The following is a 22,929-nucleotide window of genomic DNA, read 5'->3' as shown; positions in this document are numbered from 1 at the left end:
TGTGATATAGTATACTGATGCATAGGGTGGAATAGAACACACCATAGTGGTATGAGAAGTCAACTCTATGTGAGATAGTATACTGATGCATAGGGTAGAATAGAACACACCGTAGTGGTATAAGAAGTCAACTCTATGTGATATAGTATACTGATGCATAGGGTAGAATAGAACACACCATAGTGGCATGAGAAGTCAACTCTATGTGAGATAGTATACTGATGCATAGGGTAGAATAGAACACACCATAGTGGTATGAGAAGTCAACTCTATGTGAGATAGTATACTGAGGCATAGGGTAGAATAGAACACATCATAGTGGTATAAGAAGTCAACTCTATGTGATATAGTATACTGATGCATAGGGTAGAATAGAACACACCATAGTGGTATGAGAAGTCAACTCTATGTGAGATAGTATACTGATGCATAGGGTAGAATAGAACACACCGTAGTGGTATAAGAAGTCAACTCTATGTGAGATAGTATACTGAGGCATAGGGTAGAATAGAACACATCATAGTGGTATGAGAAGTCAACTCTATGTGAGATAGTATACTGATGCATAGGGTAGAATAGAACACACCATAGTGGTATGAGAAGTCAACTCTATGTGAGATAGTATACTGATACATAGGGTAGAATAGAACACACCATAGTGGCATGAGAAGTCAACTCTATGTGAGATAGTATACTGATGCATAGGGTAGAATAGAACACACCATAGTGGCATGAGAAGTCAACTCTATGTGATATAGTATACTGATGCATAGGGTAGAATAGAACACACCATAGTGGCATGAGAAGTCAACTCTATGTGATATAGTATACTGATGCATAGGGTAGAATAGAACACATCATAGTGGTATGAGAAGTCAACTCTATGTGAGATAGTATACTGATGCATAGGGTAGAATAGAACACACAATAGTGGCATGAGAAGTCAACTCTATGTGAGATAGTATACTGATGCATAGGGTAGAATAGAACACACCATAGTGGCATGAGAAGTCAACTCTATGTGAGATAGTATACTGATGCATAGGGTAGAATAGAACACACCATAGTGGTATGAGAAGTCAACTCTATGTGAGATAGTATACTGATACATAGGGTAGAATAGAACACACCATAGTGGCATGAGAAGTCAACTCTATGTGAGATAGTATACTGATGCATAGGGTAGAATAGAACACACCGTAGTGGTATAAGAAGTCAACTCTATGTGAGATAGTATACTGAGGCATAGGGTAGAATAGAACACATCATAGTGGTATGAGAAGTCAACTGTATGTGAGATAGTATACTGATGCATAGGGTAGAATAGAACACACCATAGTGGTATGAGAAGTCAACTCTATGTGAGATAGTATACTGATACATAGGGTAGAATAGAACACATCATAGTGGTATGAGAAGTCAACTCTATGTGAGATAGTATACTGATGCATAGGGTAGAATAGAACACACCATAGTGGCATGAGAAGTCAACTCTATGTGATATAGTATACTGATACATAGGATGGAATAGAACACACCACAGTGGTATGAGAAGTCAACTCTATGTGAGATAGTATACTGATACATAGGGTGGAATAGAACACACCACAGTGGTATGAGAAGTCAACTCTATGTGAGATAGTATACTGATGCATAGGGTAGAATAGAACACATCATAGTGGCATGAGAAGTCAACTCGATGTGAGATAGTATACTGATGAATAGGGTGGAATAGAACACACCATAGTGGTATGAGAAGTCAACTCTATGTGAGATAGTATACTGATGCATAGGGTAGAATAGAACACACCATAGTGGTATGAGAAGTCAACTCTATGTGATATAGTATACTGATGCATAGGGTAGAATAGAACACACCATAGTGGTATGAGAAGTCAACTCTATGTGAGATAGTATACTGATACATAGGGTAGAATAGAACACACCACAGTGGTATGAGAAGTCAACTCTATGTGAGATAGTATACTGATGCATAGGGTAGAATAGAACACATCATAGTGGCATGAGAAGTCAACTCGATGTGAGATAGTATACTGATGCATAGGGTGGAATAGAACACACCATAGTGGTATGAGAAGTCAACTCTATGTGAGATAGTATACTGATGCATAGGGTAGAATAGAACACACCATAGTGGTATGAGAAGTCAACTCTATGTGATATAGTATACTGATGCATAGGGTAGAATAGAACACACCATAGTGGTATGAGAAGTCAACTCTATGTGAGATAGTATACTGATGCATAGGGTAGAATAGAACACACCATAGTGGTATGAGAAGTCAACTCTATGTGAGATAGTATACTGATGCATAGGGTAGAATAGAACACACCATAGTGGTATGAGAAGTCAACTCTATGTGATATAGTATACTGATGCATAGGGTGGAATAGAACACACCATATTGGTATGAGAAGTCAACTCTATGTGAGATAGTATACTGATGCATAGGGTAGAATAGAACACACCATAGTGGTATGAGAAGTCAACTCTATGTGAGATAGTATACTGATGCATAGGGTAGAATAGAACACACCATAGTGGCATGAGAAGTCAACTCTATGTGAGATAGTATACTGATGCATAGGGTAGAATAGAACACACCATAGTGGTATGAGAAGTCAACTCTATGTGAGATAGTATACTGATGCATAGGGTAGGATAGAGCACACCATAGTGGTATGAGAAGCCAACTCTATGTGAGATAGTATACTGATCGATGCATAGGGTAGAATAGAACACACCATAGTGGCATGAGAAGTCAACTCTATGTGAGATAGTATACTGATGCATAGGGTAGAATAGAACACACCATAGTGGTATGAGAAGTCAACTCTATGTGAGATAGTATACTGATGCATAGGGTGGAATAGAACACACCATAGTGGCATGAGAAGTCAACTCTATGTGATATAGTATACTGATACATAGGGTAGAATAGAACACACCACAGTGGTATGAGAAGTCAACTCTATGTGAGATAGTATACTGATCGATGCATAGGGTAGAATAGAACACACCATAGTGGTATGAGAAGTCAACTCTATGTGAGATAGTATACTGATACATAGGGTAGAATAGAACACACCACAGTGGTATGAGAAGTGAACTCTATGTGAGATAGTATACTGATCGATGCATAGGGTAGAATAGAACACACCATAGTGGTATGAGAAGTCAACTCTATGTGATATAGTATACTGATGCATAGGGTAGAATAGAACACACCACAGTGGCATGAGAAGTCAACTCTATGTGAGATAGTATACTGATGCATAGGGTAGAATAGAACACACCATAGTGGCATGAGAAGTCAACTCTATGTGATATAGTATACTGATGCATAGGGTAGAATAGAACACACCATAGTGGTATGAGAAGTCAACTCTATGTGATATAGTATACTGATGCATAGGGTAGAATAGAACACACCACAGTGGCATGAGAAGTCAACTCTATGTGAGATAGTATACTGATGCATAGGGTAGAATAGAACACACCATAGTGGCATGAGAAGTCAACTCTATGTGATATAGTATACTGATGCATAGGGTAGAATAGAACACACCATAGTGGTATGAGAAGTCAACTCTATGTGATATAGTATACTGATGCATAGGGTAGAATAGAACACACCATAGTGGCATGAGAAGTCAACTCTATGTGAGATAGTATACTGATACATAGGGTAGAATAGAACACACCACAGTGGCATGAGAAGTCAACTCTATGTGAGATAGTATACTGATGCATAGGGTAGAATAGAACACACCGTAGTGGTATGAGAAGTCAACTCTATGTGATATAGTATACTGATGCATAGGGTAGAATAGAACACACCATAGTGGCATGAGAAGTCAACTCTATGTGAGATAGTATACTGATACATAGGGTAGAATAGAACACACCACAGTGGCATGAGAAGTCAACTCTATGTGAGATAGTATACTGATGCATAGGGTAGAATAGAACACACCGTAGTGGTATAAGAAATCAACTCTATGTGATATAGTATACTGATGCATAGGGTAGAATAGAACACACCATAGTGGCATGAGAAGTCAACTCTATGTGATATAGTATACTGATACATAGGGTAGAATAGAACACACCACAGTGGTATGAGAAGTCAACTCTATGTGAGATAGTATACTGATCGATGCATAGGGTAGAATAGAACACACCATAGTGGTATGAGAAGTCAACTCTATGTGAGATAGTATACTGATACATAGGGTAGAATAGAACACACCACAGTGGTATGAGAAGTGAACTCTATGTGAGATAGTATACTGATCGATGCATAGGGTAGAATAGAACACACCATAGTGGTATGAGAAGTCAACTCTATGTGATATAGTATACTGATGCATAGGGTAGAATAGAACACACCACAGTGGCATGAGAAGTCAACTCTATGTGAGATAGTATACTGATGCATAGGGTAGAATAGAACACACCATAGTGGCATGAGAAGTCAACTCTATGTGATATAGTATACTGATGCATAGGGTAGAATAGAACACACCATAGTGGTATGAGAAGTCAACTCTATGTGATATAGTATACTGATGCATAGGGTAGAATAGAACACACCACAGTGGCATGAGAAGTCAACTCTATGTGAGATAGTATACTGATGCATAGGGTAGAATAGAACACACCATAGTGGCATGAGAAGTCAACTCTATGTGATATAGTATACTGATGCATAGGGTAGAATAGAACACACCATAGTGGTATGAGAAGTCAACTCTATGTGATATAGTATACTGATGCATAGGGTAGAATAGAACACACCATAGTGGCATGAGAAGTCAACTCTATGTGAGATAGTATACTGATGCATAGGGTAGAATAGAACACACCATAGTGGCATGAGAAGTCAACTCTATGTGATATAGTATACTGATGCATAGGGTAGAATAGAACACACCATAGTGGCATGAGAAGTCAACTCTATGTGATATAGTATACTGATGCATAGGGTAGAATAGAACACACCACAGTGGCATGAGAAGTCAACTCTATGTGAGATAGTATACTGATGCATAGGGTAGAATAGAACACACCGTAGTGGTATGAGAAGTCAACTCTATGTGATATAGTATACTGATGCATAGGGTAGAATAGAACACACCATAGTGGCATGAGAAGTCAACTCTATGTGAGATAGTATACTGATACATAGGGTAGAATAGAACACACCACAGTGGCATGAGAAGTCAACTCTATGTGAGATAGTATACTGATGCATAGGGTAGAATAGAACACACCGTAGTGGTATAAGAAGTCAACTCTATGTGAGATAGTATACTGATGCATAGGGTAGAATAGAACACACCATAGTGGCATGAGAAGTCAACTCTATGTGAGATAGTATACTGATGCATAGGGTAGAATAGAACACACCGTAGTGGTATGAGAAGTCAACTCTATGTGATATAGTATACTGATGCATAGGGTAGAATAGAACACACCATAGTGGCATGAGAAGTCAACTCTATGTGAGATAGTATACTGATGCATAGGGTGGAATAGAACACACCATAGTGGTATGAGAAGTCAACTCTATGTGAGATAGTATACTGATGCATAGGGTAGAATAGAACACACCACAGTGGCATGAGAAGTCAACTCTATGTGAGATAGTATACTGATGCATAGGGTAGAATAGAACACACCGTAGTGGTATAAGAAGTCAACTCTATGTGATATAGTATACTGATACATAGGGTAGAATAGAACACACCATAGTGGCATGAGAAGTCAACTCTATGTGATATAGTATACTGATACATAGGGTAGAATAGAACACACCACAGTGGCATGAGAAGTCAACTCTATGTGAGATAGTATACTGATGCATAGGGTAGAATAGAACACACCGTAGTGGTATGAGAAGTCAACTCTATGTGAGATAGTATACTGATGCATAGGGTAGAATAGAACACATCATAGTGGCATGAGAAGTCAACTCGATGTGAGATAGTATACTGATGCATAGGGTAGAATAGAACACACCATAGTGGTATGAGAAGTCAACTCTATGTGAGATAGTATACTGATGCATAGGGTGGAATAGAACACACCATAGTGGTATGAGAAGTCAACTCTATGTGAGATAGTATACTGATGCATAGGGTAGAATAGAACACACCATAGTGGTATGAGAAGTCAACTCTATGTGATATAGTATACTGATGCATAGGGTAGAATAGAACACACCATAGTGGTATGAGAAGTCAACTCTATGTGAGATAGTATACTGATACATAGGGTAGAATAGAACACACCACAGTGGTATGAGAAGTCAACTCTATGTGAGATAGTATACTGATGCATAGGGTAGAATAGAACACATCATAGTGGCATGAGAAGTCAACTCGATGTGAGATAGTATACTGATGCATAGGGTGGAATAGAACACACCATAGTGGTATGAGAAGTCAACTCTATGTGAGATAGTATACTGATGCATAGGGTAGAATAGAACACACCATAGTGGTATGAGAAGTCAACTCTATGTGATATAGTATACTGATGCATAGGGTAGAATAGAACACACCATAGTGGTATGAGAAGTCAACTCTATGTGAGATAGTATACTGATGCATAGGGTAGAATAGAACACACCATAGTGGTATGAGAAGTCAACTCTATGTGAGATAGTATACTGATGCATAGGGTAGAATAGAACACACCATAGTGGTATGAGAAGTCAACTCTATGTGATATAGTATACTGATGCATAGGGTGGAATAGAACACACCATATTGGTATGAGAAGTCAACTCTATGTGAGATAGTATACTGATGCATAGGGTAGAATAGAACACACCATAGTGGTATGAGAAGCCAACTCTATGTGAGATAGTATACTGATCGATGCATAGGGTAGAATAGAACACACCATAGTGGCATGAGAAGTCAACTCTATGTGAGATAGTATACTGATGCATAGGGTAGAATAGAACACACCATAGTGGTATGAGAAGTCAACTCTATGTGAGATAGTATACTGATACATAGGGTAGAATAGAACACACCACAGTGGCATGAGAAGTCAACTCTATGTGAGATAGTATACTGATGCATAGGGTAGAATAGAACACACCATAGTGGCATGAGAAGTCAACTCTATGTGAGATAGTATACTGATGCACAGGGTAGAATAGAACACACCATAGTGGTATGAGAAGTCAACTCTATGTGAGATAGTATACTGATGCATAGGGTAGAATAGAACACACCATAGTGGTATGAGAAGTCAACTCTATGTGAGATAGTATACTAATGCATAGGGTAGAATAGAACACATCATAGTGGTATGAGAAGTCAACTCTATGTGAGATAGTATACTGATGCATAGGGTAGAATAGAACACACCATAGTGGTATGAGAAGTCAACTCTATGTGAGATAGCATACTGATGCAGAGGGTAGAATAGAACACACCATAGTGGCATGAGAAGTCAACTCTATGTGATATAGTATACTGATGCAGAGGGTAGAATAGAACACACCATAGTGGTATGAGAAGTCAACTCTATGTGAGATAGTATACTGATGCATAGGGTAGAATAGAACACATCATAGTGGCATGAGAAGTCAACTCTATGCGAGATAGTATACTGATGCATAGGGTAGAATAGAACACACCATAGTGGCATGAGAAGTCAACTCTATGTGAGATAGCATACTGATGCATAGGGTAGAATAGAACACACCGTAGTGGTATAAGAAGTCAACTCTATGTGATATAGTATACTGATGCATAGGGTAGAATAGAACACACCATAGTGGCATGAGAAGTCAACTCTATGTGATATAGTATACTGATACATAGGGTAGAATAGAACACACCACAGTGGTATGAGAAGTCAACTCTATGTGAGATAGTATACTGATACATAGGGTGGAAGAGAACACATCATAGTGGTATGAGAAGTCAACTCTATGTGAGATAGTATACTGATCGATGCATAGGGTAGAATAGAACACACCATAGTGGTATGAGAAGTCAACTCTATGTGAGATAGTATACTGATGCATAGGGTGGAATAGAACACACCATAGTGGCATGAGAAGTCAACTCTATGTGAGATAGTATACTGATGCATAGGGTAGAATAGAACATGCCATAGTGGTATGAGAAGTCAACTCTATGTGAGATAGTATACTGATGTATAGGGTGGAATAGAACACATCATAGTGGCATGAGAAGTCAACTCTATGTGAGATAGTATACTGATGCATAGTGTGGAATAGAACACACCATAGTGGCATGAGAAGTCAACTCTATGTGAGATAGTATACTGATACATAGGGTAGAATAGAACACACCATAGTGGTATGAGAAGTCAACTCTATGTGAGATAGTATACTGATGCATAGGGTAGAATAGAACACACCAAAGTGGTATGAGAAGTCAACTCTATGTGAGATAGTATACTGATCGATGCATAGGGTAGAATAGAACACACCATAGTGGCATGAGAAGTCAACTCTATGTGAGATAGTATACTGATACATAGGGTAGAATAGAACACACCATAGTGGCATGAGAAGTCAACTCTATGTGAGATAGTATACTGATACATAGGGTAGAATAGAACACACCATAGTGGCATGAGAAGTCAACTCTATGTGAGATAGTATACTGAGGCATAGGGTGGAATAGAACACACCATAGAGGCATGAGAAGTCAACTCTATGTGAGATAGTATACTGATACATAGGGTAGAATAGAACACACCATAGTGGTATGAGAAGTCAACTCTATGTGAGATAGTATACTGATGCATAGGGTGGAATAGAACACACCATAGTGGTATGAGAAGTCAACTCTATGTGAGATAGTATACTGATGCATAGGGTAGAATAGAACACACCATAGTGGCATGAGAAGTCAACTCTATGTGAGATAGTATACTGATGCATAGGGTGGAATAGAACACACCATAGTGGCATGAGAAGTCAACTCTATGTGAGATAGTATACTGATGCATAGGGTAGAATAGAACACACCATAGTGGTATGAGAAGTCAACTCTATGTGAGATAGTATACTGATCGATGCATAGGGTGGAATAGAACACACCATAGTGGCATGAGAAGTCAACTCTATGTGAGATAATATACTGAGGCATAGGGTGGAATAGAACACACCATAGTGGCATGAGAAGTCAACTCTATGTGAGATAGTATACTGATGCATAGGGTAGAATAGAACACACCATAGTGGTATGAGAAGTCAACTCGATGTGAGATAGTATACTGATGCATAAGATAGAATAGAACCCACCATAGTGGCATGAGAAGTCAACTCTATGTGAGATAGTATACTGATGCATAGGGTAGAATAGAACACACCATAGTGGTATGAGAAGTCAACTCTATGTGAGATAGTATACTGATGCATAGGGTAGAATAGAACACACCATAGTGGCATGAGAAGTCAACTCTATGTGATATAGTATACTGATGCATAGGGTGGAATAGAACACACCACAGTGGCATGAGAAGTCAACTCTATGTGATATAGTATACTGATGCATAGGGTAGAATAGAACACAACATAGTGGCATGAGAAGTCAACTCTATGTGAGATAGTATACTGATGCATAGGGTAGAATAGAACACAACATAGTGGCATGAGAAGTCAACTCTATGTGAGATAGTATACTGATGCATAGGGTAGAATAGAACACACCACAGTGGTATGAGAAGTCAACTCTATGTGATATAGTATACTGATGCATAGGGTAGAATAGAACACACCATAGTGGCATGAGAAGTCAACTCTATGTGATATAGTATACTGATGCATAAGATAGAATAGAACACACCATAGTGGTATGAGAAGTCAACTCTATGTGAGATAGTATACTGATACATAGGGTAGAATAGAACACACCATAGTGGTATGAGAAGTCAACTCTATGTGAGATAGTATACTGATGCACAGGGTAGAATAGAACACACCATAGTGGTATGAGAAGTCAACTCTATGTGAGATAGTATACTGAGGCATAGGGTAGAATAGAACACATCATAGTGGTATGAGAAGTCAACTCTATGTGAGATAGTATACTGATGCATAGGGTAGAATAGAACACACCATAGTGGTATGAGAAGTCAACTCTATGTGAGATAGTATACTGAGGCATAGGGTGGAATAGAACACACCATAGTGGCATGAGAAGTCAACTCTATGTGAGATAGTATACTGATGCATAGGGTAGAATAGAACACACCATAGTGGTATGAGAAGTCAACTCGATGTGAGATAGTATACTGATGCATAAGATAGAATAGAACCCACCATAGTGGCATGAGAAGTCAACTCTATGTGAGATAGTATACTGATGCATAGGGTAGAATAGAACACACCATAGTGGTATGAGAAGTCAACTCTATGTGAGATAGTATACTGATGCATAGGGTAGAATAGAACACACCATAGTGGCATGAGAAGTCAACTCTATGTGATATAGTATACTGATGCATAGGGTGGAATAGAACACACCACAGTGGCATGAGAAGTCAACTCTATGTGATATAGTATACTGATGCATAGGGTAGAATAGAACACAATATAGTGGCATGAGAAGTCAACTCTATGTGAGATAGTATACTGATGCATAGGGTAGAATAGAACACAACATAGTGGCATGAGAAGTCAACTCTATGTGAGATAGTATACTGATGCATAGGGTAGAATAGAACACACCACAGTGGTATGAGAAGTCAACTCTATGTGATATAGTATACTGATGCATAGGGTAGAATAGAACACACCATAGTGGCATGAGAAGTCAACTCTATGTGATATAGTATACTGATGCATAAGATAGAATAGAACACACCATAGTGGTATGAGAAGTCAACTCTATGTGAGATAGTATACTGATACATAGGGTAGAATAGAACACACCATAGTGGTATGAGAAGTCAACTCTATGTGAGATAGTATACTGATGCACAGGGTAGAATAGAACACACCATAGTGGTATGAGAAGTCAACTCTATGTGATATAGTATACTGATGCATAGGGTGGTATAGAACACACCATAGTGGCATGAGAAGTCAACTCTATGTGAGATAGTATACTGATGTATAGGGTGGAATAGAACACATCATAGTGGTATGAGAAGTCAACTCTATGTGATATAGTATACTGATGCATAGGGTAGAATAGAACACATCATAGTGGCATGAGAAATCAACTCAATGTGAGATAGTATACTGATGCATAGGGTAGAATAGAACACACCATAGTGGTATGAGAAGTCAACTCTATGTGATATAGTATACTGATGCATAGGGTGGAATAGAACACACCATAGTGGCATGAGAAGTCAACTCAATGTGAGATAGTATACTGATGCATAGGGTAGAATAGAACACACCATAGTGGCATGAGAAGTCAACTCAATGTGAGATAGTATACTGATGCGTAGGGTGGAATAGAACACACCATAGTGGCATGAGAAGTCAACTCTATGTGAGATAGTATACTGATGCATAGGGTAGAATAGAACACACCATAGTGGCATGAGAAGTCAACTCTATGTGAGATAGTATACTGATACATAGGGTAGAATAGAACACACCACAGTGATATGAGAAGTCAACTCTATGTGAGATAGTATACTGATACATAGGGTGGAATAGAACACACCATAGTGGTATGAGAAGTCAACTCTATGTGAGATAGTATACTGATGCATAGGGTAGAATAGAACACACCATAGAGGCATAAGAAGTCAACTCTATGTGAGATAGTATACTGATGCATAGGGTAGAATAGAACACACCATAGAGGTATGAGAAGTCAACTCAATGTGAGATAGTATACTGATGCATAGGGTAGAATAGAACACATCATAGTGGCATGAGAAGTCAACTCTATGTGAGATAGTATACTGATGCATAGGGTAGAATAGAACACATCATAGTGGCATGAGAAGTCAACTCAATGTGAGATAGTATACTGATGCATAGGGTAGAATAGAACACACCATAGTGGCATGAGAAGTCAACTCAATGTGAGATAGTATACTGATACATAGGGTAGAATAGAACACACCATAGTGGCATGAGAAGTCAACTCTATGTGAGATAGTATACTGATGCATAGGGTAGAATAGAACACACCACAGTGGTATGAGAAGTCAACTCTATGTGATATAGTATACTGATGCATAGGGTAGAATAGAACACACCATAGTGGCATGAGAAGTCAACTCTATGTCAGATAGTATCCTGATGCATAGGGTAGAATAGAACACACCACAGTGGTATGAGAAGTCAACTCTATGTGATATAGTATACTGATGCATAGGGTAGAATAGAACACATCATAGTGGCATGAGAAGTCAACTCTATGTGAGATAGTATACTGATGCATAGGGTAGAATAGAACACATCATAGTGGCATGAGAAGTCAACTCAATGTGAGATAGTATACTGATGCATAGGGTAGAATAGAACACACCATAGTGGCATGAGAAGTCAACTCAATGTGAGATAGTATACTGATACATAGGGTAGAATAGAACACACCATAGTGGCATGAGAAGTCAACTCAATGTGAGATAGTATACTGATGCATAGGGTAGAATAGAACACACCATAGTGGCATGAGAAGTCAACTCTATGTGAGATAGTATACTGATACATAGGGTAGAATAGAACACACCATAGTGGCATGAGAAGTCAACTCTATGTGAGATAGTATACTGATGCATAGGGTAGAATAGAACACACCACAGTGGTATGAGAAGTCAACTCTATGTGATATAGTATACTGATGCATAGGGTAGAATAGAACACACCATAGTGGCATGAGAAGTCAACTCTATGTGATATAGTATACTGATGCATAAGATAGAATAGAACACACCATAGTGGTATGAGAAGTCAACTCTATGTGAGATAGTATACTGATACATAGGGTAGAATAGAACACACCATAGTGGTATGAGAAGTCAACTCTATATGAGATAGTATACTGATGCACAGGGTAGAATAGAACACACCATAGTGGTATGAGAAGTCAACTCTATGTGATATAGTATACTGATGCATAGGGTGGTATAGAACACACCATAGTGGCATGAGAAGTCAACTCTATGTGAGATAGTATACTGATGTATAGGGTGGAATAGAACACATCATAGTGGTATGAGAAGTCAACTCTATGTGATATAGTATACTGATGCATAGGGTAGAATAGAACACATCATAGTGGCATGAGAAGTCAACTCAATGTGAGATAGTATACTGATGCATAGGGTAGAATAGAACACACCATAGTGGTATGAGTAGTCAACTCTATGTGATATAGTATACTGATGCATAGGGTGGAATAGAACACACCATAGTGGCATGAGAAGTCAACTCAATGTGAGATAGTATACTGATGCATAGGGTAGAATAGAACACACCATAGTGGCATGAGAAGTCAACTCAATGTGAGATAGTATACTGATGCGTAGGGTGGAATAGAACACACCATAGTGGCATGAGAAGTCAACTCTATGTGAGATAGTATACTGATGCATAGGGTAGAATAGAACACACCATAGTGGCATGAGAAGTCAACTCTATGTGAGATAGTATACTGATACATAGGGTAGAATAGAACACACCATAGTGGCATGAGAAGTCAACTCAATGTGAGATAGTATACTGATGCATAGGGTGGAATAGAACACACCATAGTGGCATGAGAAGTCAACTCTATGTGAGATAGTATACTGATGCATAGGGTGGAATAGAACACACCATAGTGGTATGAGAAGTCAACTCTATGTGAGATAGTATACTGATGCATAGGGTAGAATAGAACACACCATAGAGGCATAAGAAGTCAACTCTATGTGAGATAGTATACTGATGCATAGGGTAGAATAGAACACACCATAGTGGTATGAGAAGTCAACTCAATGTGAGATAGTATACTGATGCATAGGGTAGAATAGAACACATCATAGTGGCATGAGAAGTCAACTCTATGTGAGATAGTATACTGATGCATAGGGTAGAATAGAACACACCATAGTGGTATGAGAAGTCAACTCAATGTGAGATAGTATACTGATGCATAGGGTGGAATAGAACACACCATAGTGGCATGAGAAGTCAACTCTATGTGAGATAGTATACTGATACATAAGGTAGAATAGAACACACCATAGTGGTATGAGAAGTCAACTCTATGTGATATAGTATAGTGATGCATAGGGTAGAATAGAACACACCATAGTGGTATGAGAAGTCAACTCAATGTGAGATAGTATACTGATGCATAGGGTGGAATAGAACACACCATAGTGGCATGAGAAGTCAACTCTATGTGAGATAGTATACTGATGCATAGGGTAGAATAGAACACACCATAGTGGTATGAGAAGTCAACTCTATGTGAGATAGTATACTGATCGATGCATAGGGTGGAATAGAACACACCATAGTGGCATGAGAAGTCAACTCTATGTGAGATAGTATACTGATGCATAGGGTAGAATAGAACACACCATAGTGGTATGAGAAGTCAACTCAATGTGAGATAGTATACTGATACATAGGGTAGAATAGAACACACCATAGTGGCATGAGAAGTCAACTCTATGTGAGATAGTATACTGATGCATAGGGTAGAATAGAACACACCATAGTGGTATGAGAAGTCAACTCTATGTGAGATAGTATACTGATCGATGCATAGGGTGGAATAGAACACACCATAGTGGCATGAGAAGTCAACTCTATGTGAGATAGTATACTGATCGATGCATAGGGTAGAATAGAACACACCGTAGTGGTATAAGAAGTCAACTCTATGTGAGATAGTATACTGATGCATAGGGTAGAATAGAACACACCATAGTGGTATGAGAAGTCAACTCTATGTGAGATAGTATACTGATGCATAGGGTAGAATAGAACACACCGTAGTGGTATGAGAAGTCAACTCTATGTGAGATAGTATACTGATGCATAGGGTAGGATAGAGCACACCATAGTGGCATGAGAAGTCAACTCTAGAATAGAGAACACATAGAACACACTTATAGTCAATGTATCAGCATTAGAACCAGAGACAACATGGTAGCACTGGTCAAGAGATATGGATAAAATATCAGATGACCATATATGGTCATGTGCATGACCATACATTAAAAATAAAAATTAAAAATTAAAATCATAGAATAGCTTATACTAAATTTAGAACTTCTGCACATTTTCTTCCCATTGAATCCGGTAGACATAAAGACATTTTGAAGGAAAACAGGCTATGCAATCTCCATGAATGCAATGAAGTAGGGGATGAGAAACATTACATTTTATATTGTAATAATTGTCAAATCAAAGCTGGAACATTTTAGCATGGATGAATTATTTCCTATTATTGTTTCAAGTAATGATTTTTTCATTCTTAGCATTTTTGCAAAATTTATTTTCTATATTCTTGATATGTTTTAGTACTGTAAGTTTTTGTTGTTCTGAATGTCTTGTTTTGTTTTGTTATTGTTATTTTTGAACTTTACTCGAGATTTCATTGGTACGTTCCAAATAAAAAATTCTATCTATCTATCTATCTATCTATCTATCTATCTATCTATCTATCTATCTATCTATCTACATGTACCTGTATTATCTAAATCACTTTTGTAGATATAAACATGCAACCAGTACCATAGTGATGACATTAGACAAGAGAGATTGCTAACATAAAGTATGACCATATGATGGTACAGGCTAAAGCACTGTTGCAGTAGGAACATGCAAGTAACGCCATAATGATCAAATGATGTATAAGCAATATGTAACATATGTATATAGATTGCACAAATCAAATCTTCCAAACTTTTTTTTAAAATTCAATGGTATTCTGGTCTTTTACTTGAAAGCTGTTAATATCCATTATGCAGCTATATTAAACTTAAATTTGTCTGTATGCTTATTTTATAAGCAATTTGCCATATATTAAATAAATACCAATTTCAACCTTCTCGTTGACCCTGTCTTTGATGTACAATGACACTGTATTCATCAGTGACTGATACAACAAATGGGGTTTTGAAGCAGAAGAATGTCTGTACAATTACACAATACAGAGAGTTATTATTAAATAAATACTTACAGTTTATGATCTATTGTCATTAGTAATTGACAGGTGTTATTTGCAAGAACTCTAGCAACATGAGACATAGGAATTCCATCATTTTCACTTTGTATCTGACTCATAGTACTAAGTGAGTCAGACTCCCGGAACATCTGGTTATGCAAATCCATCCTTAAGTCCATGAGAGCACGCTGAGAGATCTCATTATTACTAGTTGTAGGTGACTTCCCACCAGCAGGCTCATCTGTATCTTCACTATCCATATCTGTTTTGGGGCACTCAACTAAGTCGGCCATTTTGTTGAGCAATTTGTTAGTTTGTTCATTTTTCACATGATCTTGTACATCAGTTGTCATAGTAACTAATTGAGAGATCTCATTGCAATTCTCCATTCCCATAGGCAATTAGCAGGTACATCAAACAACGAGACCATATAAATAGATGATATAATATCTTATTTAAATGGTTATTGCTACTAAGCTGATTTTCTGTGGATTTACTTTAAGTGCTGAGAATTTGTAGATGAGTGCAGTCAATATTAATTGTCTTCCTTAATTTACACAAGAGTTTGCTCTTATATACAGCCTCTTTCCAAGATATAACAATTGCTGGTCATAATGGATTTACAATTTTCAGCAGTTTCTACATAATGATCAATGAATAACCTCTTTCCAGCTTGAAATACACATTGATCAAAGCATATACTTGGTATATATCCACTTCCAAGAAGAAAAAAATCGTCATGTCATGCTGGAAGTTGGGTTTTCAGATAGATCATCCTCTTTCCAGGGCAAGAAAAAAGTCATTTTATTCTGAAACAGAAGAAAAAAATACCAGTTTACACAAAATGGTCGTGTAGGTTTCACGACTACCAGTACAAGCTGCTTTAACTTTGGCTGACATCAAGTGGTTGAGATCAGGTTATATTAGCAAAGTGTTGGAGGGGGCTGAGGTTACTTCAACTAGAAAGGTCTTGAAAGATATCACCTGTAAATGACATTACATATTACATGTGAGTTATCAAGTTTAGGAAATATATAAAGTTTGAACTTGAACAGTCAGAGATATGACTCCAGACAACACTCAATAAAAAAAATATATTTGGACAATTTGACTCAAAACCAGGACACAAAATGATCGATATACATAAAGGTTCTAAAATGTTCAATGTATGTACAAAGTTTGAACAAAATTTGTTCAAAAACAACCAAGATCAAAAATAAAATAAATGATTAAATTTAATAAATTGTTTTTTGGCTATCTTGAATTGAATCATAGTTAGGGTATGTCAGAGATATATATGGCTATTGAACAGCATTCATTAAAACAAAAACGTCACCTGTCATTCAAGACTTATGTGCATCAAGCAGGGGATGAAATTCACAGATGCCAAGAACCTATGACAAAAATGGCTATAATAACCATTGAAATAAATGGACATGCATACAATGTATGTATTCCAAGATGTATGTGAAATTTCAATTGATTGGTCCAGGCATGTATAGATACAAGTTAGAACGAACAAACAATGCATATAACAATTGTTATCATTCATGGTGGGAAATAAAAACGCATTTTAAGTTCTTAAACAAGAAGTAGCGAAACGGCTTGTAGCATATACAAAACAGCTAGATGACAAAAATTATTGGCAGGGTAGGACATGATCAGTATGTAGACTGTCCTTGTGATTCACACAACTCACATTCTATGTAATTCAAAATGATTGATATCACAAAAAATCTTCATAAAAACAAAAGCAGTATTCATTTCAAACACTAGGTGAATATGAATCGGACATAGAGATTGTTGTATAAATTTGTTTTAGAGCATTCATGTACTAAGATTCATTGTTAAATCCTTGATGAAGATGGAAAAGCTGAAAACTGACTAATTATCAGCAAATTAGGTAATTAATATGCAGATATTTCAGCATATGCAAGAATGCAAGGGATTTACCCAAAACTAGTCACGTCTGTGCTTTGTTGCACAGAATATAAATACCAAGATTCATTGAAATGGAGTTATTCATATGTCAAAATTTGGACCATTCTCATGTCTTTCTCACGTACGCGAGTTGGGCCTGAAATCAGCCGTTTTCACATAATTACTGTTTCATTTTAATCTCACCTGCAGGAGTTTGACAGTTTCCGGTCTGTTCTCACGTATGATCCGTTTTTACCGTGTTGTCACATAAAAATATAAATGCTCATTATAGGGTTTTGCGTCCTAATAATTCTTGTTTTAGTGTGTTCTCATGTAAAAAGAAAACCCTTAGAGGGTTTTGTGCTGCGATGTATTGTTGTTTAAATTTCCATGAGAAAATACTTAAAAAATAGTCATGCTCATGTATGTGGAATTGATACGATGTCTCGATGTCATGCTCACATATGTGGAATTGATACAATGTTCCATTGTCATGTTCACATATGTGGAATTGATACGATGTTTCATTGTCATGCTCACATATGAGGAATTGATACGATGTCTCGATGTCATGCTCACATATGTCGAATTGACGCAATGTCTCATTGTCATGCTCACATATGTGGAATTGATATGATGTCTCGATGTCATGCTCACTTACATGGAATTGATGAAATGTCTCATTGTCATGCTCACATATGTGGAATTGATATGATGTCTCGATGTCATGCTCACGTATGTCGAATTGATATGATGTCTCATTGCCATGCTCACGTATGAGGAATTGATATGATGTCTAGATGTCATGCTCACATATGTGGAATTGATGCAATGTCTTATTGTCATGCTCACGTATGTGGAATCGATGCAATGTCTCGTCATGCTCACATATGTGGAATTGATGCAATGTCTCATTGTCATGTTCATATGTCAAATTGATGCAATGTCTCATTGTCATGCTCACGTATGTGGAATTGATATGATGTCTCGATGTCATGCTCACTTACGTGGAATTGATGCAATGTCCCATTGTCATGCTCACTTACGTGGAATTGATGCAATGTCTCATTGTCATGCTCACTTACGTGGAATTGATGCAATGTCTCATTGTCATGCTCACTTACGTGGAATTGATGCAATGTCCCACTGTCATGCTCACGTATGTGGAATTGATATGATGTCTCGATGTCATGCTCACTTACGTGGAATTGATGCAATGTCCCATTGTCATGCTCACTTACGTGGAATTGATGCAATGTCCCATTGTCATGCTCACTTACGTGGAATTGATGCAATGTCCCATTGTCATGCTCACGTATGTGGAATTGATATGATGTCTAGATGTCATGCTCACATATGTGGAATTGATGCAATGTCTTATTGTCATGCTCACGTATGTGGAATCGATGCAATGTCTCGTCATGCTCACATATGTGGAATTGATGCAATGTCTCATTGTCATGTTCATATGTCAAATTGATGCAATGTCTCATTGTCATGCTCATGTATGTGGAATTGATATGATGTCTCGATGTCATGCTCACTTACGTGGAATTGATGCAATGTCCCATTGTCATGCTCACATATGTGGAATTGATATGATGTCTCGATGTCATGCTCACTTACGTGGAATTGATGAAATGTCTCATTGTCATGCTCACATATGTGGAATTGATATGATGTCTCGATGTCATGCTCACATATGTGGAATTGATATGATGTCTCGATGTCATGCTCACATATGTGGAATTGATGCAATGTCTCATTGTCATGCTCACGTATGTGGAATTGATGCAATGTCTCATTGTCATGCTCACTTACGTGGAATTGATGAAATGTCTCATTGTCATGCTCACGTATGTGGAATTGATATGATGTCTCGATGTCATGCTCACATATGTGGAATTGATGAAATGTCTCATTGTCATGCTCACTTACGTGGAATTGATGAAATGTCTCATTGTCATGCTCACTTACGTGGAATTGATGCAATGTCCCATTGTCATGCTCACGTATGAGGAATTGATATGATGTCTCATTGTCATGCTCACTTTTGTGGAATTGATATGATGTCTCATTGTCATGCTCACTTATGTGGAATTGATGAAATGTCTCATTGTCATGCTCACATATGTGGAATTGATATGATGTCACGATGTTATGCTCACGTATGTCGAATTGATGCAATGTCTCGATGTCATGCTCACGTATGTCGAATTGATGAAATGTCTCATTGTCATGCTCACTTACGTGGAATTGATGCAATGTCTCATTGTCATGCTCACGTATGTGGAATTGATATGATGTCTCGATGTCATGCTCACATATGTGGAATTGATATGATGTCTCATTGTCATGCTCACTTACGTGGAATTGATGAAATGTCTCATTGTCATGCTCACTTACGTGGAATTGATGCAATGTCTCATTGTCATGCTCACGTATGTGGAATGGATATGATGTCTCGATGTCATGCTCACATATGTGGAATTGATGCAATGTCTCATTGTCATGTTCATATGTCGAATTGATGCAATGTCTCATTGTCATGCTCACGTATGTGGAATTGATATGATGTCTCGATGTCATGCTCACGTATGTGGAATTGATATGATGTCTCAATGTCATGCTCACATATGTGGAATTGATATGATGTCCCATTGTCATGCTCACATATGTGGAATTGATATGATGTCTCATTGTCATGCTCACTTACGTGGAATTGATGCAATGTCACATTGTCATGTTCATATGTCAAATTGATGCAATGTCTCATTGTCATGCTCACGTATGTGGAATTGATATGATGTCTCGATGTCATGCTCACATATGTGGAATTGATGCAATGTCTCATTGTCATGTTCATATGTCGAATTGATGCAATGTCTCATTGTCATGCTCACGTATGTGGAATTGATATGATGTCTCGATGTCATGCTCACGTATGTGGAATTGATATGATGTCTCGATGTTATGCTCACATATGTGGAATTGATGAAATGTCTCATTGTCATGCTCACATGGAATTGATGCAATGTCCCATTGTCATGCTCACGTATGTGGAATTGATATGATGTCTCTATGTCATGCTCACATATGTGGAATTGATGCAATGTCTCATTGTCATGTTCATATGTCGAATTGATGCAATGTCTCATTGTCATGCTCACGTATGTGGAATTGATATGATGTCTCGATGTCATGCTCACGTATGTGGAATTGATATGATGTCTCAATGTCATGCTCACATATGTGGAATTGATGAAATGTCTCATTGTCATGCTCACTTACATGGAATTGATGCAATGTCCCATTGTCATGCTCACGTATGTGGAATTGATATGATGTCTCGATGTCATGCTCACATATGTGGAATTGATGCAATGTCTCATTGTCATGTTCATATGTCGAATTGATGCAATGTCTCATTGTCATGCTCACGTATGTGGAATTGATATGATGTCTCGATGTCATGCTCACTTACGTGGAATTGATGCAATGTCCCATTGTCATGCTCACGTATGTGGAATTGATGCAATGTCTCATTGTCATGCTCACTTACGTGGAATTGATATGATGTCTCGATGTCATGCTCACTTATGTGGAATTGATGCAATGTCCCATTGTCATGCTCACATATGTGGAATTGATATGATGTCTCGATGTCATGCTCACGTATGTGGAATTGATGCAATGTCCCATTGTCATGCTCACATATGTCGAATTGATGCAATGTCTCGATGTCGTGCTCACATACGTGGAATTGATGCAATGTCCCATTGTCATGCTCACTTACGTGGAATTGATGCAATGTCCCATTGTCATGCTCACATATGTGGAATTGATATGATGTCACGATGTTATGCTCACGTATGTCGAATTGATGCAATGTCTCGATGTCATGCTCACATATGTGGAATTGATATGTCTCGATGTCGTGCTCACAAACGTGGAATTGATGCAATGTCCCATTGTCATGCTCACTTACGTGGAATTGATGCAATGTCCCATTGTCATGCTCACATATGTGGATTTGATATGATGTCACGATGTTATGCTCACATATGTCAAATTGATGCAATGTCTCGATGTCGTGCTCACATACATGGAATTGATGCTATGTCCCATTGCCATGCTCACTTACGTGGAATTGATGCAATGTCCCATTGTCATGCTCACATATGTGGAATTGATATGATGTATCATTGTCATGCTCACGTATGTCGAATTGATGCAATGTCTCGATGTCATGCTCACATATGTGGAATTGATGCAATGTCTCGATGTCATGCTCACGTATGTGGAATTGATATGATGTCTCGATGTCATGCTCACATATGTGGAATTGATGCAATGTCTCATTGTCATGTTCATATGTCGAATTGATGCAATGTCTCATTGTCATGCTCACGTATGTGGAATTGATATGATGTCTCGATGTCATGCTCACGTATGTGGAATTGATATGATGTCTCGATGTCATGCTCACATATGTGGAATTGATGAAATGTCTCATTGTCATGCTCACGTATGTGGAATTGATATGATGTCTCTATGTCATGCTCACATATGTGGAATTGATGCAATGTCTCATTGTCATGTTCATATGTCGAATTGATGCAATGTCTCATTGTCATGCTCACGTATGTGGAATTGATATGATGTCTCGATGTCATGCTCACGTATGTGGAATTGATATGATGTCTCGATGTCATGCTCACATATGTGGAATTGATGAAATGTCTCATTGTCATGCTCAATTACATGGAATTGATGCAATTTCCCATTGTCATGCTCACGTATGTGGAATTGATATGATGTCTCGATGTCATGCTCACATATGTGGAA

The 22,929-nt window shown here is 37.9% G+C and overlaps 1 protein-coding gene and 1 long non-coding RNA gene across 2 annotated transcripts in view; both read right to left on the bottom strand.

Moving 5' to 3' along the window:
- Positions 1–16,719, bottom strand: part of LOC144352019 (uncharacterized) — a 140,921-nt gene extending 124,202 nt beyond the window's left edge. The window contains exon 1 of the mRNA XM_085506854.1: positions 16,177–16,719. Within this exon, the coding sequence (XP_085362980.1) occupies positions 16,177–16,556 (380 nt within the window). The 5' untranslated portion in view covers positions 16,557–16,719. The remainder of the gene's footprint in view (positions 1–16,176) is intronic.
- A 162-nt stretch (positions 16,720–16,881) lies between these two features.
- Positions 16,882–22,929, bottom strand: part of LOC146734921 (uncharacterized) — a 51,097-nt gene continuing 45,049 nt past the window's right edge. The window contains exon 3 of the long non-coding RNA XR_014931348.1: positions 16,882–16,970. This is a non-coding gene — a long non-coding RNA (uncharacterized LOC146734921). The remainder of the gene's footprint in view (positions 16,971–22,929) is intronic.

The sequence above is a fragment of the Saccoglossus kowalevskii genome, chromosome 13 (genome assembly GCF_978046115.1).
Source record: "Saccoglossus kowalevskii chromosome 13, keSacKowa6.1, whole genome shotgun sequence".
NCBI lineage: Eukaryota > Metazoa > Hemichordata > Enteropneusta > Harrimaniidae > Saccoglossus > Saccoglossus kowalevskii.
Note: the sequence above shows the minus strand (reverse complement) of the source record. Positions and strands in the feature narration are given on the sequence as shown.